At 30.0% G+C, this 25,092-nt stretch overlaps 5 protein-coding genes and 1 non-coding gene across 6 annotated transcripts in view; 4 read left to right on the forward strand and 2 right to left on the reverse strand.

Annotated features, from left to right (window-relative positions):
* LOC101499860 (small ribosomal subunit protein uS19x) overlaps nucleotides 1-2,137 on the forward strand; it is a 2,353-nt gene extending 216 nt beyond the window's left edge. The window contains exons 2-5 of the mRNA XM_004494274.4: nucleotides 119-170; nucleotides 259-407; nucleotides 1,338-1,395; nucleotides 1,675-2,137. Coding sequence (XP_004494331.1) covers nucleotides 168-170; nucleotides 259-407; nucleotides 1,338-1,395; nucleotides 1,675-1,923 — 459 coding nt within the window. The 5' untranslated portion in view covers nucleotides 119-167 and the 3' untranslated portion in view covers nucleotides 1,924-2,137. The remainder of the gene's footprint in view (nucleotides 1-118; nucleotides 171-258; nucleotides 408-1,337; nucleotides 1,396-1,674) is intronic.
* LOC113785967 (small nucleolar RNA U30) lies at nucleotides 848-931 on the forward strand. The gene has a single exon (XR_003472150.1). It is a non-coding gene; the product is annotated as a small nucleolar RNA U30 (small nucleolar RNA).
* Nucleotides 2,138-6,039: 3,902 nt separating the features above from the next.
* Nucleotides 6,040-6,779, reverse strand: LOC101500507 (monothiol glutaredoxin-S11). Its single transcript, XM_004494276.4, has one exon. The coding sequence runs from the start codon at nucleotides 6,564-6,566 to the stop codon at nucleotides 6,258-6,260; it is 309 nt and encodes a 102-aa protein (XP_004494333.1). The 5' UTR covers nucleotides 6,567-6,779; the 3' UTR covers nucleotides 6,040-6,257.
* A 2,098-nt stretch (nucleotides 6,780-8,877) lies between these two features.
* On the reverse strand, nucleotides 8,878-9,893 carry LOC101500829 (glutaredoxin-C11). The gene has a single exon (XM_004494277.4). The coding sequence runs from the start codon at nucleotides 9,758-9,760 to the stop codon at nucleotides 9,449-9,451; it is 312 nt and encodes a 103-aa protein (XP_004494334.1). The 5' UTR covers nucleotides 9,761-9,893; the 3' UTR covers nucleotides 8,878-9,448.
* A 4,426-nt stretch (nucleotides 9,894-14,319) lies between these two features.
* On the forward strand, nucleotides 14,320-18,503 carry LOC101501158 (OVARIAN TUMOR DOMAIN-containing deubiquitinating enzyme 5). Its single transcript, XM_004494278.4, has 3 exons — nucleotides 14,320-14,482; nucleotides 15,121-15,234; nucleotides 17,396-18,503. The coding sequence occupies exons 2-3, from the start codon at nucleotides 15,131-15,133 to the stop codon at nucleotides 18,261-18,263; spliced, it is 972 nt and encodes a 323-aa protein (XP_004494335.1). The 5' UTR covers nucleotides 14,320-14,482; nucleotides 15,121-15,130; the 3' UTR covers nucleotides 18,264-18,503.
* Nucleotides 18,504-20,443: 1,940 nt separating this feature from the next.
* LOC101501469 (monothiol glutaredoxin-S6) lies at nucleotides 20,444-21,083 on the forward strand. Its single transcript, XM_004494279.3, has one exon. The coding sequence runs from the start codon at nucleotides 20,573-20,575 to the stop codon at nucleotides 20,879-20,881; it is 309 nt and encodes a 102-aa protein (XP_004494336.1). The 5' UTR covers nucleotides 20,444-20,572; the 3' UTR covers nucleotides 20,882-21,083.
* Nucleotides 21,084-25,092: the final 4,009 nt, after the last annotated feature.

A 25,092-nucleotide genomic window follows, 5' to 3' on the forward strand; every position in this document is an offset into this window, starting at 1 on the left:
TCTTTCTCTACTATTTACAACTGATTCTATTTCCTCTCTTCGTATGTTCTTTGCATCAATTTATTCTTATTCTATATATACCTGAATCTGTTCGTTTTGTTTTGTTTGATTATAATAGAGATCCGTGAGAACCAAAGAAAGAGGATCAAGCGTGCGTTGTTGCAGCCATGGTGAAATCCCTCTCTCTACTCTTACTTTTTTGATTTTGAAAATATGAAATTTTGCATTGCTGAATGGTTAATTTGTTTTATATTTCAGGCGGATGTAGACCCAGAAGTTGCAGCACAAGGAGTGCCAAAGAAGAGGACATTTAAGAAGTTCAGCTTCCGCGGAGTTGACCTCGATGCTCTCTTAGACATGTCCACTGATGAACTTGTCAAGCTCTTCTCTGCCCGTGCCCGTAGAAGGTACTGAATCGTAATCAATAGACTTATTATGCATTTCATTTTAGTCTGAAATTGTAATATTGTCAATTTAGTTCCTAATGTTGTGAAATAGCAATTTAGTTCCTTAAATTGAAAACTATCAATCTATGTAGTCATTTTGTATTCCAAATTTTATGCCAAATTTAATGGTACAATGCTTGTTTTGATGTATCACATTATTATTTATATTATCATGTATATCTTTTATTGTTTTTAAAGTATGTTTCCATAAGAAATATTTTGATAGAGGAACAAAATTGATCGGTATTATTTATAGTTTAAGGTAGTAATTGGTTGTTACGTAATTTTGAAGAACTTAATTGATTGACCCTTATATTTTCAAGGTATAAAATGCTTATTTACTTAAAAGTAATATGTATTGTGGTTGTTTAATTAATTGAAATTTTAAATGAGGCAGGATGTGCTGTGATGATTAGATGAAATAATCTCGTTAATCTGATTTATTCTGAGGATAATTTTTCATATCCATTCATTACTTTCTGAGCACCTACTGCCACTCTCTATAAAATTTCAGATTATTTGTTTACAATTGAATTGAATGTTTTATACATGAGAATCAGCATTTGAACTTAACATGTATTTGCTTTATTATGGAGTTTATTTATTTATTTTTATTCAATTTATTCTCTGGAATCTATCTATAGAAATTTCTGCATGATATCAATCTAATCCTCTGATTAAATGCGCATAAAATGAGCTTGAAGATTTTTGTTGTTGAATTCTATTTATGTTTTGCTGTTGAATTCTATTTATGTTTTGCTGTTGATGTACCTACTGTTGTTGGTACAAACTATTATTTGAACTTTTTGAAATTATTAATCAATATTCATTATCTTTTTTTTAATTCACCTCTCATTTTCACCTTTCCAGTTAACAATATATTCTTTTCAGGTTTCAACGTGGTTTGACCCGCAAGCCTATGGCGCTCATCAAGAAGCTGCGCAAGGCGGTGAGTTTTCTATTTATTTGCGTAACTATTCTTTCAATTTGTCCAACCTAGAAGTAGATTATTTAGGGAATCAATTGATTGGATTGGAGCACATGCATGGTGATCATTTCTTTATGAGAAATAGTTGAGTCTGTTCTGTTATGAATTTACAGCTATGTGGTATATCTAGTTACTCCTAGTTTTTGGTGTTCTGTTAGTCTTGTTTCTGTTGCCTCTCCCGCTGGTTTTGAATTTACCTGGAACTGTTTCCATTAAATAATGGTCTGTATGTTGTGACAGAAACGGGAGGCCCCAGCTGGTGAGAAGCCAGAACCAGTGAGGACTCACCTCCGCAACATGATTATTGTGCCTGAGATGATTGGTAGCATTATTGGCGTCTACAATGGCAAGACCTTCAATCAAGTTGAGATTAAACCTGAAATGATTGGACACTATCTGGCCGAATTCTCAATCTCCTACAAGCCAGTTAAGCATGGAAGGCCTGGTATTGGTGCTACTCACTCCTCCAGGTTTATTCCTCTGAAGTGAAGAATATCACGGATGTCACCCTTGCTCATTCCATGCAAGCTTTCTCTTGTTTTATTTGAGCTGTTCAAATATTACTTTTCTACTTGATATTGTTTTGACAACTAGGATGATCGACTTTTTTGTTTTAATTTAATGTTTGTCAGTTAATGATATTTTTGGAGCTTTTTGAGTTGTAGTTTGTGAGAGAACATGTGATTAGATTTCTTTGTTTGCAGTTACTATGTGTACTTTTTGTTCTCTGTTATGACATGTTCGTTAATCATGTAGGATAAGTTGCACATCATTCCACATTAGCAAAATTTGTTATCAATGGAAAGACATTAATAGTAGAAATGACTGTAATATCGACTGAGGGGAAACTAAATTCTATGGATAGTGTCTTTTACAAAAAGATGTTTCCTATTGGTCTTGTCATATTTTTGTACACAGATCATTCTTAGGAAACCAGAAGTGCATTGTTGGGACAATTGTTAGCACGATAAAAAATTAATTTCATAACCAAAAAGTAGATATAATACAACAAGAGTGGAATGGTAACTGAATGATTGGGAAATAATTGAAACTCAGATCGACAATTTCCGACTAACTCTTTCCAGTTAGTGAAATATACATTTTACTATCTTAGATAAAAATAAAAGTCAAGGAAATTGAAGAAAAAAAAACAATTCATCTGTTTGTGTTGACGTAGTCTTTTGATTGAGACAATATCAAGTAGTTAAAGAGCTCTCTTATGACAGATTGTCAAGGATAACTCATTTGAGTTTTGGTTTGAATAATAATTGGAGTGACCTTGACTGGACTTCAAAATACTTCCAGTCCTTTCCTTTTGGAAGATAATTATACTTTTTGTAATTCAAATGTGTCTTCCAACACTAATGACCTATAATGGGTGTGACATTTTAGAGGGCATATATAATTGTTTCTAAGAACGAAAAAATATTATCGAAATGTTATATGGTTATGTATTATATCATTCTTTTAAAATTCTAATTTTTAAATATGTATTAAAATATAAATTTAATTTATATACATTGTTATTGTCAATTTTTCATAATTGTTAAATCACAAATGAATAATTGTGATGATTGAGAATAATTTTGTAAAGAATAGTATCATAAAATGTTTGAGTTTAGTATATTTTTTGGCATGTGGTCCTTTAACTCAATTTTAGGTGGTGCATTAATCTTTTTTTTCTTTATTTAATTTTTTATTTAATTTTAAGTAACAATTTGATCGTTTATATCTTAAAATATCAACAATATTATCATCTTTTTACAAAAATTAAAAAAAAATTCGAATTTTTAAAACAAAACCCATAAAATTAGTTATCATCTTCAATATAATGTAAATTTTATCATATTGATAATTCAAATCTTCAAATAAACTCATATTTTCATTCTTTATTTGATATTGTTGGAGATGAAAATATGAGTTTATTTGAATATTTGAGTTATGCATTTGATGAATATATGAATTTTCTTGAAATTGATAACGAAATTTACGAGTTTTGTTTGAAGTTCTTGATGAATTTTCTAAGTTTTTGTAAAGAAAATATAACATTATTGATATTTTAAGATAAAAATAATCAAATTGTACTTCAAATTAAATAAAATACTACGTCGAAAAAAAAAAAATAAAGAATTGAAGTGTTACTTGAAATTAAGTTAAGGGAAGAAGCAATTATATCTATTTTTTATTTGAAGTGTTACTTGAAGGATTTTCCAAAGACTCTCTAATTCTATTCCAAATTACATTTTGAGATCGTACAAATTAGAAAGGTATTATTATTTTTGGATACAAATAGAGATTTTGAGTACTATTCATCTCTTCTTCCTGATATTCTCCCACCTCTCTTCTTCCTTTTATTCTCCCAGCTCTCTAAAGGATATATATTACTGACAAAATAATTAGGTGTGTGTTAAATATTTTTATATATATTTGTTAGGGGTGTTCAAAAAAACTAAAAAATGAACCAAATTGTTGAACTGAACCGAACCGAACTGGTTTTAAACTGAACTGATTTATAAAATCTGAGAACCGAAATGTTTAAGAACTGATTTTTTAAAACAAGAACTGAACCGAACCGATTTTCAGTTTAAAAAACCGAACCGAACCGGTTTTTAATTTGAAAAAACTGAACTGGACTGATTTTTATTTCAAAAAACTTGAACCGAAGGAGCGACTCATTGGAGCTTCGTTCAGTTTTTTATAAGTAATTAGGGGTAATTATGTAAAATTTGGCCTATATGAACAAAAAAACCAAGTTAAACTGGTTCGGTTCAAAATAAAAAACCGGTTCGGTTCGATTTTTTGAACAGGAAACTGGTTCAGTTCATTTTTTCGAACTGAAAATCAGTTCGGTTCAATTTTCAAACGGTTCTAGTTCAGAACTGAACTTTGCCTACCCCTAATATTTGTTATTGAATACTGAGGTGTCTTCGCACATATCAATTACATTGTTTATATTAACAAAAATACTTGTTTGCATCTATTTGCAACATACTTAATTACTCTTTTTAACGCATTTTATTGCAAAAATATAGAAGTGTCTAATACGTATTATATTATAAAATTATCAATGGTATGAAAATGATAAATTAATAGAATTAAAAGAAGAGGGAATAATAAATAGTATATGATATGATAGAAGAAAAAAAACAATGAATGTTTCATTCATTATATATTTGAAATTGATAAACATCAGTGACACATATACCTACTTAAACTAGCATCAAGGAAGGAATTATGAAAAATTACTATTTAATTCAATTTTTTATAAGTAACTATTGGTTATTAGTAAACTAATAGTATGGAATGATTGTCACTCAATTGGTTAAACTACGCGTAGAGAGGGCTGCAGTTTAATTCGTATGGAACATATTCTTAATGAAAGGTGAAGAGTTTTAAATTCTGATCTAAACACTCGAAGATTATTCTCATAGTTGGTTTAAAGGACTGAAACTTGTAGAGGCAATTTCTTTTTTTAAGGTTTGAACATTTAAGCCAATTATAAGTACCCTTATCTTTGAGCTCACTAACCAATGAAATAGTTGATGGACTATAGTTTCACAACATTAAAGCATTGGATGAACCCGGCTGAAGTACACCAAAATATGGTATTTACTTGAATTTAATTTATGTTCAAGTATGTAGTAAATTAAGTTCACGTAGATTACGTAAATCGAATTCGTGTAACCTATTTAGATATAATTGAAAGAATAAGTAGTGTAATAAAATTGCTCAAGTTTTGCTGGGCATAAATAAGAGCATAAAAATAAGAACAACATATAAAAAAAGGTAAGGAATGTAATACCTTCCTTTATAAAGTTTAAGAATCCATTGCACTAACCATAAAAGAAGAGAATTTCCCCTCAACTTTCAAACATGTGGCAATGCCAACAGATGAAAAAGTTAATGTCTAAGCATAACATCTTTCCTTTCTATGTAGCCTTAATATTCTATCCTCCCCTTGTAACAATTTACATAGTTTCATTTTTTTTTCAAAGGATTTTACATAGTTTCAAATTTTCTATTTTACAAGTTTTTGGTCCAAAGAGAAACTTCCTTTGTTTAGATTTTAAAATGAAAAAAGATTGGCAATATATGACATGAAATTTGATTTATAAAATTGGTTTTGCAACCTCTTAGTTTTTTGGTGGATTATGAGGCAGCTTACATATATTTAAGATATTTTTTTTTTGTTAATTTTTTTTACAAAGAATATTTCTTTACAATATGTAGAATGAAATGGAAATAATTCTATATTGCTTACATGATTTGAAGATGACTAAATATTATAAGTTGTTGTTTGAAATTGGTTGAAGAAAAAGAGACAAGGAAAAGAAAGAATGAGATGAATGAACTTTTTTTTCTTAGACATATATAAGAATAAAATATCAGTATATGCCGATTTAAAGGTGTGATTGTGTCTCATTCTCCTTAATGCGACACACAATTATGGTCAAATGTAGTTAATATAGTCATAATAGTTGTTATATTGCAGCCATATTAATCAAAATGACAAATCAAATTGTAGTCACATACTCTTTTTTAAAACCCTAGTGAAGAATATAGGAGACATGAAATAACATAATGATATTGTTGAGGCACTTGTACAAGGATATAAATCAAACTTCATTAAGAATACTTATATGATTACATTATAGCTAATTGAATACTAAAACACTTTGATACATAAAAACACTACATAGACTATCAATAATACTAAGGTCACTTCTACTAGTACTGTACTAAATCACAAGCCAGTTTATTCTTCCAGCAACAAGGTATCATCAAGATTCAATAACTATGTGATATGTTTTCACATTTTTTTTTCAAGACAAAGATTGGTGGTATGGTTTCAACAATTGAGTGAGTGAACCACTTAGGTGAAGTGACATAATTTCATTGGTGGACCCCATTAGTTTCCCTCCAATGAACACAGCAGGAACAGGTGCAGTACATCCTAACCTCATCAAAGCTTTCTCCATGTCCCTTCCTTCAGGGTCTTGATCAATTTCATGAACCATAGGCCTAATCCCAAGTTCTTGAAACAAAATGTTGACTGCATAACAAAGACAACAAGAACTTTTTGTGAATATCACCACACCCTTTTCAGATGCCAACCTCATCACTTTCTCCATCTTGATGTTGATACCGATAAAGTTCGAGTTTCGAAAAGAAAAGAAAAAAGACTAATTTTTTAGATTGTATGTGTTTAGATTACCTTAGATTTATTTAGAACTCCCAAACCAGCAGACCGAATTCAGATGAATTCGATTTGGGTTTGGAAGTCTAAGGAAGAGTTAGGAAATTGAAAAAATTTATGAAGGTTGAGGTTATTTGAAATGAAATGATGGTAAATGAGAGTATTTATAGGGATAATTTTATGAACCACTTTGTTTGTGAAGAGCATACACATTCAAAAGTGGTTGTGCTTTTTAGATACTCAATTTAGTGTGTGATTTTATTCGGTTGAACAAGTTGGGAGACATATTTACAAGCATATGCTTCAACTATAGGAGACTAGGTGCATGCAAGACCATATAATATAACAGTATATTAATTACAATGACTAAGTTAATGTAATTTTCTTTTGTTGTGTCAAAAATATATTATGCATCTATTAATTACCATTTTTTAAAGTTTGAAAAGGTTGGTCAATTTATACCTGATTCTCATGATCAACTGCTTAATTTGAATCCTTATGTAGAAAGATTGAAACTGATAAGAATCTGATATTGCTTTCGGTGGCTCTGCAAGATTCTGTTTGTTGCTTCCACTAAACTTGTTTGATTCTTTATACTTAGATGCAACATTTATGGAATACTTATATAATAATATTTTCATGGGGTGCACAAATACATGATAGTTTTGGTTTGACAAAGGTTGCCTAATTATAATAAATATATGCATATAAATTATTTGTCACTGTGCATATACTACAACTAATGCATCGGTTTTCAGGTTATTTGGAGAGGATATAGAACTGGTTTTCGGTTAAATCGGTTTAATTGACGAGTCCGATTCGGTTTTAATTACTTTGGTAGAAATACGGGTCCTAACTATGAACCACATACTTAACAAATCACACTATAAATCTAAAACCTTTCTCACACCCCCTACTGTGACACAATCTTTACCAGGTGGATATGAAAGAATAATAAAGGACACAATATTAAGTGGCAGCATCACCTTTATGTCTGATTTATATTAATAGGCGCCAATACTACAAAATTTGAATGTCACTACAATAGCAAAGTGGTTCCCCACTTGATTATTGATTATTAAGGGTAGGACTGTGGAAAAAATCCCATGCTCAAATCTAAAATTGGATCTAAATCCATTTTAAATATCCAGTTAAAGTCATATGGTTATAATTTGGTTTATTTATAAACAATTGGATAACCACTTATGTTTTATATTTGGATTTGGTTTTTATCCACTACCAATATTTTGTTAATTTGGAGATTTTATTTCTTGAAAAAATTTTAAATTTTTTTTTTGAGAAAATATCGGAAAAAGTTAAAAAAAAAAACTTTTTTTCTCGAAATATTTGGTGAGAATTTGTTTAAAAAAATTTATTGAAAAAATCGATTTTTTAAATAACCGATTTTTAAACTATGAATAAATTTTTTTTTAAAAAAAATCAAATTTTAACCGATTTTGAAAAAAAAAATCGATTGTAAAATTAAAATTTTCAAAACCTGTTATTTAACCATGACCAATTTTACAATTAGTTTTATAACCAGTTTTAAACCAAATAATAGATTTTGTTATAAATCTAAATACATATATTGGTTTTAAAATGGATATGGTTTAGTTTTTTTTTTTAAATCAACCATAAACAACCCTAATTAAGGGTGAGACTTGCCGTTGAAAAATTGTGGTTAATTTATCCACAAACAATTAAGATCGGTCACATGTATTTTATTAATTATGTTAAACCTAAATTTCTAAAAAAAAAATTTGTAGAATGCACGTTGGTAATTTTAATTTTAATCGATTTATAGCTAACTTACCCACAATTTTTTTTTTAAATCTAGAATTTACCTATCATCGTGTCTATCTTTGGCATCAGGTCCTAATTTGAGTGGCTGGGAATCAACATGCATAGTGGTCCTCAAAACACTTGGAATATCAATCTTAGTTGGCTTCCAGCAACAAGGGGAAAATTCCTTTTTACTAATTAAGCCAATGAGTTTTAATGGAAAAACCCTGCAAACTTTATTCTAAAGCAAATTTGCCTACAATGTAGTGAACTCGTGACTACTTAGTATGCTCTTAAAGTAGAAAAAATCGTTTCATGGTTAAATTGGATGAAGTGTCCAACCGAATCTCTATTTTTCCAAGGTTTTTATATTAAAATTGAATAGTATATATTGGAGCATACTATTGATCGATATATTTTTAGTTATTATTAGTTAGTTAGTAAGGAAAGTTTGTTAGTTATGTCAGTTAATTTAAGACTTTATATATAAAGGTTTTGCACCATTCCACTAATTCAATATACAAAATTTATTTCCATAAGAAAACAAAAAAGATTTTGTTTTCCATCAACCATTCTAACATACAACCATTTTCGCAAGATGAGTCTTGGTGCAATGGTATGATTGTCGTCTTGTGACTAAAGAGGTTACGACTCACGAGTTCACATCTCAAAAACAATTTCACTTGTTTACATACATCTACCCTCCTCATGCTTCACGTGTTTCAATTCTCTACACATGTTATATGGTGTAACAAATGTAACAACCATTTTCATACTTCACGTGTTTCAATTCTCTACACCTGTTATATGGTGTAACAAATGTAACAACCATTTTCCTAAGACACATAATTAACCTCTTAGAAAATACCAAAAACAGGACTAATTTTTTATACAACCTTTTATATAAGTGAAATTAAAGTAGGACACTCAAGAAAAAACAGGGGTGTCCTAATTAAACATAGTCCAAAATAGTACTATCAGAACTCTTTCAATACCACTTTTTGGTATACAGAATTCTGAATTTAAGTGTGTAAACTAAAACCATATGGCTTTTGCATCCATTAGCATTTGTTTGAGAGATCCATCAACATGAAGAGATATAACATCTTTTGATGATCCAACAAATTTTCCACCAATGAACACTGCTGGAACTGAAGGGTTGCAACCAAGACCCTTCAAAGCCCATTCCATTTCTCTTCCATATGAAGAATCATTGTCTAACTCATATACTGCAGGACTTGCTCCAAGTTCATAGAAAAGTTGCTTTATACTATGGCACATGCAACATGAACTCTTTGTAAATATAACTGCAGCTTTCTTTGATGCCAAATCCTTTACTCTATCCATTACTTACAATATAAAATATATGAGACTTGAAAATATTGAGTTTATGTGAAAGCTTGTGCAATTGTTTGCTAAGGCTTTTGTTTTATGAAATTTGAGATTTCATCAACTCTTATTTATAGTGGTTTGTGAGGAAAGTGGATTGCATTTTATAATATATAGAAAAGGAGAGAAAACTAAATTAGTTATTATAGTTAAATGGATAGGAAAGAGAGAGAGAGAGAGAGAGAGAGAGAGAGAGAGAGAGAGAGAGAGAGAGAGAGAGAGAGAAAAGAAAGATTTTTGAGATATTTGTTTGGATAAGGGAAATGCTCATTGATCATAATTGGTAGATGGTGACCCTAATGCCATGAACAAGTTGGATTTAGCATCACAATGTAAATGATAATTCAAATCTCTTGGCGGTTTGAAATGGAATAAGAACATTGTTTATTTTATTAGCTGAAAAAATAAAAAATATATATTTTGGTCCCAATTTCAGCATCATGAACATTATTATATTATAATGTGAATATATACAAACTTCTCTAAGGTAGATGGCACAAACTAATGTATTGTGGACAAAATCTTTGATAAGAATGTAATCCAATAAAATTAAATTAGTACTATAATGCAAAGAGAGTACACTAGTACACAAGAGGAAAGGAATTCTAATTATCATCATCATCTGCATAGTAATTTTATAGCTGGACTCCAATTAGAGGCATTCAGGTGAAGACATGTGGTATAATTAAAGAATATCTTATAATTAGACTGTCGCATTTAAACACAAATTATAATAGGTAATCTTAAATTTGAATAATAGAAAAGAACTGCAGTTACAAGAGATATCGATACAATTGACCGAACTCCACGATTAAATCTTTATTGCTTTCGTATATGTTTCTTATTAACTGGAATTGTTGATCTAACGATATTTAACAAATTACGTTGTCTATTGATATGGTATTTACTATATCACTAATAATCTATAAATTTGTAACATGATTTGTATTTGGTTCTATTTCTATATGATTCTAGGGTTTTGAGGCTGATTTGGAGAAAAATAAGAGTTTATTCAATTCCTTTTCCACTTTGGTCCCCGCTTCAGAATCATGGAATACAAAAACAGTTGTAAGGTTAGCTATGGGTATGGAAACTGGGAAGAGATTCTTCAAACTTTTGTGTCATGGAAATCCCAATGTTATTATTACTTGATTCAAATAATATGATTCAATCTTTTGGTATAACTTCTTTGGCTAAATGACCATGTTCTCTTTTTTGAGAATTATTCTATATATCCACAAACCAAAAGATATGGGATTGTTCAATTTGTTGTATCAAGCAAAAGATAGTGATAATTTTATTATAGAATGAATGAAATGCGTTTCCACTTTTATAGAATTCGAACCCAGTACTTAGAGGATAAGTACCACCTCCACACAGTTTTACTACCAATTAGCTAACAACTTTAGTAACAAGCTCACGTGACAAAAATTTCTGTAGCAACGTAAAAAGTATTGTTAAAAGAAGTTTTTTCAACCAAAATGGTGTACAAATAAATATATCATCAAAATTTTAATAGACAATATTAAAATAAAGAAATTCAATGCTTCCTGAAAAAAATTTAAGTCTTACATTAATAAAAGAAAATAAAGTTTCACAAAAGTATATAAAATAGTGATACTTTTATAGTATATATATATATAAATATATATATATATATATATATATATATATATATATATAATATTATGTGTTATATCGTCGCGATTAATTTTTTATGGTGAAAATTTAAGTGTCATCCTTTTTTATAAAATGATTAATCTTCTATTGGTGAAAATTCAAGTGTCACACTTTTTTATAAGACTATTGAATTTGCATGCTTAAATGTTAAGTTTTTTTTTATAAAAATGGATAAAATGACGTTTTGAGTAAAATATGGTGATAAAAATATAAATTTAGGAGTACCAAATAAAAGTCTTCTATACATCATCATATAACAATTTGTGAGGCCTAGAGACCACAAGCCCAATAAGAAAGTCTTGGTCTTTTTATGTTTTTTCGGATCTTTTATTTACACGAGTATACATAAAATGATTTGTTGTAGAGATCCTATATGTCAACATTTTTTTAGGTGGATGTTGGATCAATTTTCATATTTGCTTATTTTTATTGAATTTTAGTTTTCAATAGTGTAAAATACTTTATCAAATTTTAGTTTCCGAACCTATAGATAAAATAAAAGTTGGATGAAATTTTTTTAAAAAGTTTAAAACGAGAGTTTCACTTGTTTTGAATTTGGGCCAGCCCATGACACAATATAAGACAAAATAAAGAGAAGAGTTAGATTTTCTATCCCTCCATTTAAACTTATACCCTCATTAAAAAAAATTATACTCAAATTTACAAAAATACCCCTAACTTTATGGTAAAAACAACAAAATACTTGGTGGTACCTACAATTAGAAAGAAAAAAATTACTGGAAATTTCATGATTGAAATTTACAATAGTTATTTTTCGAGAAATTTCAAATTTCCGTTTGAAACTTCTGGAAATTTCATTATAGAATTTTCGGTAATGAAAAACTTCTGATATAACTTTTTTATATTTATTTCATAATCCATTTATTTTTAGTGAGAACTAGAGGAGCAAAAAACACTGTTAGAAATTCTCGAATTCAACCTCCTACACAGTCTAATAGAAAAGTTACAATTGAAAAAAGAGAAAGAGGAACGAAGAGATGCAACAATATGAGAAATATATATAAAAAAAAACTTAAAAATAATCCAAAATATAATAATATAATAATAACTTATCGAAAATTTCAAAATTTAAAATTTACGGTAGAGTAAAATTAACTATTGAAAATTTCAAGGTATAAATTTCTGATATAGTAAAATTAACTACTGTATATTTCAAAATATAAAATTTTGAAAAGTATAAAATAATGTACCGAAAATTTTGTTAGAGAAAAATTTGGTAAATAATTTCTACTACCGGAAATTTTGTATCTTAAAATTTTTGTTAAAAAAATAAAATCACCGAAAATTATAAAGAAATTTTTTTGATAGATATAAAGCCTATACTGAATATTTGAGAAAAAAATTACTTACCAAAATTTTTAATGAATGGTGAGATTTTGGAATAACTTTTTTTTACTACTAATTTAATAAAAATTAAATGGACAAATTTAAATTTTTAGCATTTTAAGAGATATAAATCTAATTAGAGAGATACAAAATCCAAGTTCTAATAAAGAGATAAGGAGATGTAAACAAAATTTGTTGAAAAAAAAAAAGAATGGATTGTAAAGAGATTAATTTTGAACTTAATGTCAGAACTTTTCGTATCATGCTTAAATATTATTAGTAGTAGTGTTTATAAAAAAAAATTAAAACATAATAACAGGTTAAAATATAAAAAATAGTGGTGAGTTTTTTTAATAATCATAGTATTGGTGCAAGATTTTATAATGAAGGGGACTGCAACCCTGCACTTACACACTGCATCCTCTCACTTACACATAGATCTGACTACACTGGAAACAATTATAAATAAAGAAGAAGATAATTTTCCATCATTGATTTAGACACGACTATTATAATAATCTTTACTCGTCGAGAGGATTATATACGCGCCTTCGCAGAAAAACTATGCCCAATATTTGATCAAGTGTAAGAGAGTGGATTATGACATTTTCACCCTATTAGTGAATTTATAGAAAATGTTGCAGTATAAGTGCATAATTTCGGTTTGCATGTTGAGTATTATATGTTAGGCTTTGTGGGAAGATAAATCCTAACAAGTCTTTATTGAAACTCTTTAAAATTTATAAATATTTTTTAATAAAATATATTCTAAGGTCGTATTAACATAGTATTAACATAGATCGGCTATCAATGTATTTAATCACAAGATTGTTATAAAATTATTCCAAATCATTTTTAGAGTAACTCTAACTTTTGAAAAACTATATTCAATTCGCCTACTATGAGTCTTTGAGTATTAAGAATTTTCAAAATAATAATTATATATTAGAAAATGTAATGCACAATTTTCAGAAAAAAAAAATTTAAATAAAAATTTATGTCTTTAGTATACTATCATATACCCTTAACATTTTTATATATTCTATAATATTCAATTTAATAAAAAGAACTTCTATTTATTTTCATATGTTTGTATTTATTATACTATATATTTTATTTAACTACTAAATACTTATACTAGTATTTTGAATGTTATATCTCGGAGTCGAATATAGACTTCTTATATGTGAGTTGAGATAAAAAGGACAATTCATTTAATCAAACAATTAAACTCAAATTATTGATAACTAAAGTTAATAATAAGTTGTTTGTTTGAGATAATCTTATTAACTGTAATTTTAATCTTAACTCAACTAATAATATCGTGTTGAATATTTTGTCTCAAATTCGAATACGGAACTGTATAAATTGTGATAAAATTTATTTAGCTCCAAGTAAGTTTGAAATAAAATGACCAATTAATTTCCTTGAGAATAGAAGGATTAGGAAAAGAAGAAAAAGACAAGCCCTCTCTTACAAGAAAACCCAACTGGCCCATCATCAGACAAAAGTAAAGGCATTTCAACAATTTAAAACCCTAAAACAACAAAACACCGCACCTCCATCAACTCGGAGTCGCTTTCAACTCAACTGGCCGGATAAAGCCGGCGGACTTGGTCGTCCACCGCCACAAACACTGAGAAACTCGTCCAGGTTTTTCTTTCTTCTTTTTCATTTATATTTTTCCGATGCGATTCCAGCGCGATTTGCTGCTGCAAAAGACAATTTCGTCGCAGCAGAGCAAAGCTCCACATCGCACTGTGATTCTGCGATTGCGCGCTATAGCTGCGCCATTGAAAACATAGCTTTTCTGGCTATTTATAGTAATTGATTTTCCCATTACATGTGGTTTGTGTTAGCTAAGTAATGTCCCTATTGTGCAACAAATTTTGATTACATGTTCATAATCTCGTTTTATGAAGTTCGTATTCTCTTGAAAATCATAAGTATTGTGAGATTTTTGACTTGTGAACATGTCAAGTATTGGGTTGTATCGCATTTATCACAATACTGTTATTAATTGATATTATTGTTTATAAACTAGTGGCTAATAATAGTTGTCAATCAATTATTATATGTCTTTCAATTAATGACTATCTCTTATATTTCACGAAGTTTCGCTTCATAACTAATTTAACTCCCTGGCTTCATGAGTTAGACATTAGGATTATTAGACTTTAATAATGAAATAGTGTTTTTTTGTATCCTTTTGGTGCCATTAGATGCTCTAATTAGTTATTCATTTATGTGATTGTGTTTTGAGGATCCTTTTTCTTATTTATTTATTTTAGGGTTGCTCCAATGGAGGAAACCCAAGAAATTAAGGTACAAGAAGAAGTGGTTTCTGACAAAACATCTGAACAGAAGGAAGAAGAAACTCGTGATGAAATTATTTCCAGGCACAGGTAACCCACACTCCTTAAACTTTCAGAACGAGGTTTCACTCTTTTTATGAAATGTTTTTATCTTGCATGCACACTCGTAGAGATGGATTCCAAAAATCACGCCTAAGTAGGCTTTATGCATTCTAATATCTGGATTAGAGTCATCTGTTCTGCTAAGCAAGATAAAAGAAGTTTTATGGTAGATTCATAGTCGGAAAACAGCACCACCACTTAACAATTATATACAAATGCAATTACAGTGTTGTCAAATAGAGGCTATGGCGCACAACAAAATTTGAACAAACTGTTATTGTTCCGCGATACGCTATTTAGTACAAAGATTTGTTAAATAGCGGTTACAGTGCCTCTAAAGCACAATAGTGTAGTGAAATCTGAACAAATCACTATTTTCCGCGATCTGCAACTGAGAAGACTCGTTAGACATAGAAGAGTATGTAGGTAGGATGTGGTTTTAGTAGATTAGTGAAGATGAAGACTTATCATGCATTGAAATTTGAAAGTACTCTTGGATTCCATATGTCATTTGTTAGGGATTCATTCCGTTGAACTAACATACAGGACTCAGTTTCTTACTATTTTCTTTATTTGGTTGCATATAGTTCAGATGCTCTGGGAAGGCAGGAGAATGGCCCTGTAGTTATGTAGGTCGAAGCTAGTTGCTACCTAAAAGTGCCTGGGGAAGCAACTCCTATTTTCAAGACCTTCCTATGCGTATTTAAATTGGGACCCTCAACCCTAGATTATGAATACAAAGGTTTCTGTGTCAATATATAAGGCATGTTTCATGGATTTTGCCGTTCCCTGTGGTGCTTTGCTTTGCTTAATTCATTTGAGCCAATGCTCATAGAGTTTTTCTAAATAGTTGGGGGTTGTTGCCAGGTGATAGGACCGGACTAAACAGAAGTGGTTAACTAGAACAGAAAAGTAAAATAATAGAAATGAAAGATCAAAGAATCCTTCAGGTATTCAAGAAATCCGAAGCTTTCATAGTCCCACAATACTCTACTGTCTACAACCATCTCCGTTTTATTCTATCTCACTCACCTACCAACTCACCAACTGCCCAGGTTAGTTACGAGCCACACTAGGCACTCAACTAGACTTATAGGGCTCACATAGAATCGTCGTTTTAAAGATGACTGAGGCAGTTTGCAACATATGGTTATTTTCCCCAGACAAAATCACCATGGATCAATGTTTACTAATAAGCCAAAATGCAACAGCTGAATGGTAAGGCTCCAAGTGCACATTATATTAATATCAGAGTTGTAGCATTTGACTTCAAGGGTGCATCTAACATCCCAATGTGAACCCATCTGCAAAGGAGGTCGACAATGTTGTCCAATATCTCAACCCCACAATTCCCAGCATGAATGAAGTCACTAACCAGAAAACATGAACAAAACCATTGTTGCAGTCTGCAATGAACCCAACATGTCATGCCAATGAAACTCTATTGAGAGTAAACGTAGCTTTACTAAGTTGAATCCAACTTCAACTAGGGAAACCCAGTCCCACGATTCTTCACTTTTTCCTAATTTTGGAACTTGTTCTTTGTCAAACTGTCCGCTGATTTTGAACTTGTTATTCTCTTTTTGTGTGCCAAGTTGTGATCCTATTTTTGAATTTATCCATCAATTTTGAATTTCAATGTTATGTTTGGTATGGTGAACCCGTCCTGGTTTAATTTATATTTTATAGTAGGTTGCTTACAAAATATTTATCTTATTTGGTGTTTGGTTCACAGGGGGAGGGAATTTTAAGTTTAATTTACTTTTTATACACTTGTAACCTTTGATGTTACATTTTATGTAATATGTAAAGAATATTTTAGTCAGTGTATTTAAAATATTTGAACCCATTTTCTCTCCCCGCCAAATCTCCCCATTATTGGAGAGGAGCCAAAATTGACTGAGAAGAGATTTTGCTCAAATCCATTAAACCAAAACTACGTCGATTTAATTTTGTTGGTTCATTACATAACATTTAGATTTAGTTATTGTGGTTTGCTTTGTTTTGTATTAAGTACACTCTTGCGACTTTATGAGTTGAGTTTATGGAGATTCCACAATCCTACATAAAATTTGACAACCTTATGTGCTACACAAGTCCTTAGGTTCTCATGCAATGCATACTCTTCGACGATGACATGTATTTTCAGGAAAGAGATATCACAGCTGCAGAAGAAAGAATTTGAAATGAAAAGGGCAGCAGCTAAAGGGAGCAAGGCTGAGCAAAAAGCTAAGAAAAAGCAAGTGGAGGAAGAGGTTTCACAACTATCTGCTAATCTCAAGGAGAAACATGCCAAAGAACTGTCTGCATTAGGCTATAGCAGTGGCAACGGAAATGAAAAGAGCAATTTGGACAATTTGGTGAAGGCCATAGCTGGAGTATCTGTTAGCAGTCAACCCGAGAATACAAAGGTCAGCAAGGCCAAACAGAGGCGTGACAAAAAAGCTCAACAGGAAGCAGAAAGGGAACAGAGAATCCAAGCGGAGCAGAATGACATTATAAGTGATCGCATGATTGAAAATGAGAAACTGGAAAGGAAGTTGAAGCCTCTTGGTTTGGCTGTTTGTGAAATTAAGCCTGATGGGCACTGCCTTTACAGAGCTGTTGAGCATCAATTGGCCCACCTCTCTGGGGGTAAATCTCCTTATACGTACCAAGAACTTCGAGAAGTGGCAGCTGCTTACATGAGAAAGCATACATCTGATTTCCTTCCATTTTGCCTATCAGAGAATTTGATTGAAGGTGATTCTGATGAATCAATTGCTCAGAAGTTTGAAAACTATTGCAAAGAAGTTGAGTCAACGGCAATTTGGGGAGGACAACTAGAGCTTGGTGCCTTGACTCACTGCCTGAAGAAGCATATTATGATATTTTCAGGGTCCTTCCCTGATGTGGAGATGGGGAAGGAGTATATACCAGCTGTTGGTATCGGCTCGTCTAGTTCCAGTATCATGCTCTCTTACCATATGCATGCTTTTGGGCTTGGAGAGCATTATAATTCTGTTATCCCAACATGATCAAATGGGGCATAATATATCACAGGGATGCTTTATCATATCCCTTGTAGCATTTTTATTTACAGCCAGGCATTTGGCTTGAAGGTTTTTTTTGAAACCTAAGATGTGATTTGAATGTGCCTTATAGTTGTACATTTCTTGACTGTAATTGATAATTTATGGATGATCATATCGATGATTATGTAGCAAATGATGGTCTTTTGGTATCAATTCATTTTTGAGCGTTTTGACAAATCTTCATATTGCTGTGCTGAATAAATTCACTAAGCTAAGGATTGAATGAATGTTGTCTTTAAAATGGAATTAACACTTATGTTGGATGTGTAAGGTCTTGTGCTTGTTTTATTTAAGAACAGCATAAAAATTTCTTGAAAATATCACTTCTTTACTAGTTGACCAAAAAAAAAAACACTATAGTTCGTTTAGATGTAATTCTCATGATTGTAGCTACAGTTGGTCGAATATTGTGAATGAAGTATATGTAATCCGTGCTATTCTGTGTATTGATTTGTAAGGGCACATTTTTTGTTTTTTATTTTCATTTCAACTGATAAATATAAGAAAATTTGGATCTAACAAATTTTGTTACCATTTTTTTTTGTTGCAATTTACTAAAAAATATCTAGCATTCTCTTAAATTTTGAAAATGCCAAAATGTTATTATTATTATTATTTTCAAAATTCATTTTTCTTAAATTTTATTAACATGTTAAAATAAACTGAAATATATCTTAAAAAACTAAAATCGAATGTTTTAGAAAAGTAAACTGGCCTAAGCATACAGCATGCCCTGATTTCCACCAAATATCATCTAGCCTAAACATGGAACAAAAATGAAAGAAAAACAGATTGAACTCAGAACAAAGATTCCACTCTCAGAATTGACAATCCTAAGTGACATTTACATTGACATTGTCCCGTTGTGATCACTGTAAACGATTTTACTAGTGAGACATTTTGATTGCCGCATATAGTATAATCATAATCATATTTTACATATGTTAAGAATACATTTAATCCGAGGGAATATAAGCTCTGCTTTGCATCTAGGAAATTAAATTAAAGTTGTAACATATGCATAGTTGTCGATACAACAAGAGTGATAATGTGGTATGCTGAAAACCGACTTCGTTTACTTTATTAGTGTCATAGTCACACTTGTCCATTCCATATATATTATAAATTCTTATTCCCTTTCTATCTTGGTTTTCTCTATCTTTATCACTTTCACCATATATTCTTCGTATCAAATCATTATTACTTGCCTAGTGTCACAACTCGCAACATATTGTTGAGATATAGTGAGTATGGATAAGATATGAAGTGTTAGGTTTGTGTTGCGGGAATATCTCTCATCAATCAAACAACAATAAATAAATACAAACAAAACAAAATACATGATTGTAATCTAGGAACCAATATGATAACATGCCAGAGACTTAACGTCGCCGTTTTCAATTTCATTGTATTGCTGCTAATGCAGATAGTATTTACAATATGGAGTTGAAAAACATTTAGACACCTGCTGCATAAATCTGTTATTTCTGTAATTTGAATGTAGATATAACCTATTCAACATCTACACTTTGAATTGAAGGCATGTTCAACACGTGGCAGCGCTTGACATTGTCTCCTAGGACAATGTCGCATGTAATTACACTCAATCACTTTTAGTGTTTAATTTAATTTTTTTACTGATGTCTATGTGTCAGTGTCAATACTGTGCCTACTGTGTCTGATGTTTATGTCTGTGTCGGTTAAAATTCATGTAAGTTGCACTATACATGAAATAAAAAGCTAACAAGACAAAAATTCAATATATATATCCGATAAAAAGTTGTGCTATATCTAAATCATTTATGTGAGAGAAATTACAATATGTAACATGAGACGATTAACTAGTGGTTTAATTACTGTTTATATATCTTGTTGTATATGATACGGAAAAATTACATAGATTTGGCAAAGATGAAAAAAAAAATATGCCAAGCATGAATCTTATTCCTGAAGAAAGTTATAGATTTATTAGATTGAATTTAACATGTAGCCAACTTGCATATCTATCACATATATGCAGTACATAGCAAAAGGACAAATATATCAAGAATCCTCTTAATTCCCTTCTACCATATATCATATTCTTTTACATATTGTGACACATGAACCAAAATTGCAATCCCCACAATACCACATTAGAACATAATCATAAGCTTATAAATAACACATCAAAGAAGCTGAATTTTCACACACACAAAAAATCATCACAATTTTGTATTAATTCTATTATATTACTATATATTATTATTAATATGGAGACAGTTACAAGCATGGTAGGTGAAAAGCCAGTGGTGATATTCAGCAAGAGCACATGCTGTTTGAGTCACTCTGTAACATCACTGATACGTAGCTTTGGAGCAAACCCAATTGTTTATGAGCTTGATAAAATCACAAATGGGTCACAGATTGAAAATGAGTTGATTCAAATGGGTTGTAAACCAAGTGTACCTGCTGTTTTTATAGGACAACAATTCAGAGGTGGTTCTAAAAAAATCATGAGTCTTCATGTCAGGAATCAATTAGTTCCTATGTTGAAGGATGCAGGGGCTATATGGATTTGAGTTATAGACTCAAGAATATATATAGTTTGTTGCATTAATTAATATTTCAGAGATCATGAATAATATGAATTTATATATATATATATATATATATAGTCAGTGTTGTTAATTAATTAACGTAATTTTGTAGTCGTCATGCTTAGTTAAGATGGTATATTAAAGTATATTATAGAGCCTAAATAAACTTGTATGGTTTTGTGTAGCTGTGTTTCTTTTCTTCCGCTGAATTCATGCATGCATATAAATCAATTATGTTAAATAGGTAACCAATTGTTTCTGAAGGGTATTCCGACCTCACTAATAAATTAAGAATAACATTCTTTGTCCCTTTAACTTAAACTGGGGTGGGATATCGAGCAGCTTCCATCTATTTGGTTCGCCCCACCATTAATTCGTCTAAAAAAGAAGTAGGGCAGGTCCACCGAAATAGTTAAGGTGAATCCTCTACTTCATTTCGTCTTTTGACGGATTAATATACTTGTATAGACGTAATATATAAAAAAAATTACAACATAGATGTAATAGTCATAATTCAAAAAAAGAACGACAATAATTTTATTATTGTCAGGAGTATTAGTAAATCAACAATAATATAAATAATAAACGTAAATCCACTCACACACCATAGAAATTTTATACCCTTACCATTTTGTGTTTTATTTTCATAAAAAATAAAAATATTCTCTTTTCTTATGCAATGTGAATGCATTAATGAGTTAAAAGATAATTTTTTAAAATTTGTAGGAATAATCTTGAAGATGATTCTTTGATCTTAGTGTTTTGGTCATTTGTTTCATCTTTATATAAGATGGAAGTCAATAATAAAAGTGAGAAATTTTTAAATTAAAAAAGAAATACGCCTAACCTAAAGATATTAATGATATTTGTAATCCATTTTCAATAAAAGTTTTTTAGTTAAATCCGAAAAATCCGCTATCCAATTAAATATTAACTCAATATGAGTCTAGTAATGAGTCTTGACATTTCTGCTAGAGGATTCAATCCCTTCCCTGACATAGTCCCAAATCAAAGACAAATTATTTCCCTAATCCTAAATGACACAAAAATCAAAAGAGATGGGACAAGATAAGAGCAATACTTTGTTTTAAGGGAAATCAATACTAATTTTATCTCCCCCTAAATCCACATTCTAATTCTGAAATCAACCAACGTTTGAACTGAGAATCATAGGCTTAAAATGTTGTTCCAAAAAAAAAGTTCCATGATTTGATACTTGTGTTGTGTGTCGGATTTGGAGGTGTTGAAAGAAGATCAAGTGACCCTTTGATTTGGGTTTGAGCCGTTTATTCAAAATTGATGAAACAAGGAGCCAATTAAGGGTCGTTTCAACGTGTTGCAGGCACGTGGAAAATTCTGTTGCTACAAGATTGCGAATAATGTCTAAATTTGAAAATTCCAATTTTAAATGTTATCTGGAAATCAGAACATAAAGTAAGATCCTGATTGAAGCAAAGCCAAACCGCTATAATATTGAGCTATTATACATACATTTTTTTTAAAGGACGGTAAATAATGGAATTCCAATTTAAAATATGACGTCAAATTTAATAATATCAACAAAATTATGGTCAATTGTTTTATCTCTTCTATAATAATAATTGATTAACACTTTTCTATATTTCCATTCTAACCACAATTGTGTTGAAATAATGACCACATTTGATATTATCAAGAACAAAAAATAATGACAACATTTGCTAACATGTTGTACATGAAATCCTTTGCTATAATTAATCAACAATTAATCTGAATATGCGAGTGAAGAAATGATTTAGCAAGTTTTTTTCTTTTGTTTTGAATACATTAATACCACTTTCTTATATTAGGACTATTTAACGTAATGCAAATAATATGCTCTACATATGAGTAAATAACACCTTCTACAAACAACTCTTAATCATTTTATGTAAGAACGAAACTTTAAGATAGTTTAGTTCAAATTCTAAAATAATAATAATAATAATAAGATTTTACTTAATATTCAATTAAATTTTAAATTATCAAAATCTCTTTCTCTTGAAAAAATAAGAATTGAGAAAAAAAAACTGAAAAATACTATCACCACTCACTAAAACACTTTTTTTAACATCCACAATTTTATTAGTTGGAAATCACATGTCTCTCACCATTTAATATGGAATCTATATAAATGTTGCTAGCACTATTTAAAAAAAAAAATAGCACCTTTCCTAGTATCTATCAACTCCTCCACTATGTGGCAGTACATAATAGGTTAATATTACGAGTACTATTTCATGAAACTCATAAAGCTTTAAGCATATAGGAGTACAAAACATCTTTTAAGTATCTTTTTCTTCATCCTAATGTAGTACATACAATGTGCAAAAGAAATGGTAAATTCGGTGGAACCAACGTTAGCGTTTTCTTTTTTTCCCATTTATGTATGGCCACACTATGTAGATTTTTTTCATAATATCAAGGACCATCCAGTTAAAGTAAACAAAAAAATTAAAAAAGCAAATGCTATTATGCATATTTTATTTCACCTTTAAATCAGCATCTGCCCAAGAAACTAATTTTTTTTTTCTCACCTTTCAATTCAGCTATGAGAATTTGGTATTTTAAACTGGTGCGAATCTTACATTAAAAATTGCTACTTGATAATATAAGATTGGATGAACATAACTCCCCTTTCCGACCAGATTCGCCGTCAAAAACAACAGGCAGAGAGGAAGGCTTAGCTTAAGTTTCGGTCTTGTCATAAACAGAGAGGGTTGTCAATTTTTCATGTGATCTTTTTTTTCTTTTCAATTCATATAATTGGATTACAAGTTGCAATTTTTACTTATATTCACTATAATCTTAATTGAACGGTTCAGATGTGTTGAATTGAATTGTAATTAAAATTTATCGATTATTGTCTATCATTATCTAAATTATACATGTTAAGTAATTTTATTTTTTTTATTTAAAATTCATCATTTTTATTGTATAAGTTACAAACGCTATATATCTTTGTTGTTTTTATATCAATATCAAATATTTGAAATGTAAGGGGTTAAAATGTTAACATTTTGAATTTAAATGAATCAAAATAGATAGAAAAAAACTATAAAAAAAAAGTAAAATTGAAAATAAACAAGTATAATTTAGTCAAAATTAAATTCTTTTTTTTATGATTGATTACCTTAGCTCTACGGTAAGGTTATTTGACTTGGAGATCAAATCATAGAAATAGCATTTACGTATAGTATACATTTACTCCTCTCTAGACCCATGGTGAATCAAATTCCATACACAAGAAAATGTTTGAGATGATTTAACTTACTTCTGGAATAATTTTCACAATTCTCATTGGAATTGAATTATTACCTATTAATATTCCAGGGTAACTTAACTGCAAATGAGGGTAGCTGCAAGCTTCTGCCTAACATAGCCAAGAACTTGGGTTAGATACATTTACAACCTCAAACATGAGTTATGTTAGTCATTGACTCTAGAAAAGTCAATTTGGGAATCCCTTGATATTTTTTTTTTGCCACCAAAAGTTTAGATTAAGAGAGAGTCTACTCATGCAGAGTTGAAAAGAATCACAAATTTTTATAAGAATTTATCATTAGAAAAAAATAGAAAACTTGTGTTTTGGTATGATTGAACTTTCAAGTTCGAGAATTATCTGGTTTATAAAATTATTATTTGCAAATTTTTGTTTTATGTATGAAATAGATATTCTAACGGTTTATTTGTAGAAAAACAACGTGAAAGAAAATATAACAAAATTATAGTTAACATCAATCAAAGAACTTTAAATTTGAACTTAAGTCATAGAGAAGATTCGACTATATATGTAGAACCATGGTAACCTTTTGATTTTTGTTTTTTGTTTTTTTTGTTTTATGTTTTTAAGGAAATGGTGTTTGGATGGAGTAATGCTAATAGTATACACATTGTTCTAGGATTCTAACCTCTTTAATGTTTAACCAAACAGCATAATTTTCTACCCTCAAAGTTTATCTAGGAATCAAAACACTTGTACAAAATCACCTTCCATAAAAATGCACCTCACTTAATTCAACTGTGCAAACTTGTGTGAGTTTAGAGAATCCATTCATGACACACCTTTAAGGTTTATTCGTTTTCAGATGTTTATTCTTCTATATGTGAATTAAACAATCCATTCTTATCTATGGTATAAATAGACCTCTTCTTCAACTTAATTTCCACAAACA

Source organism: Cicer arietinum, chromosome 3, assembly GCF_000331145.2.
Source record: "Cicer arietinum cultivar CDC Frontier isolate Library 1 chromosome 3, Cicar.CDCFrontier_v2.0, whole genome shotgun sequence".
NCBI lineage: Eukaryota > Viridiplantae > Streptophyta > Magnoliopsida > Fabales > Fabaceae > Cicer > Cicer arietinum.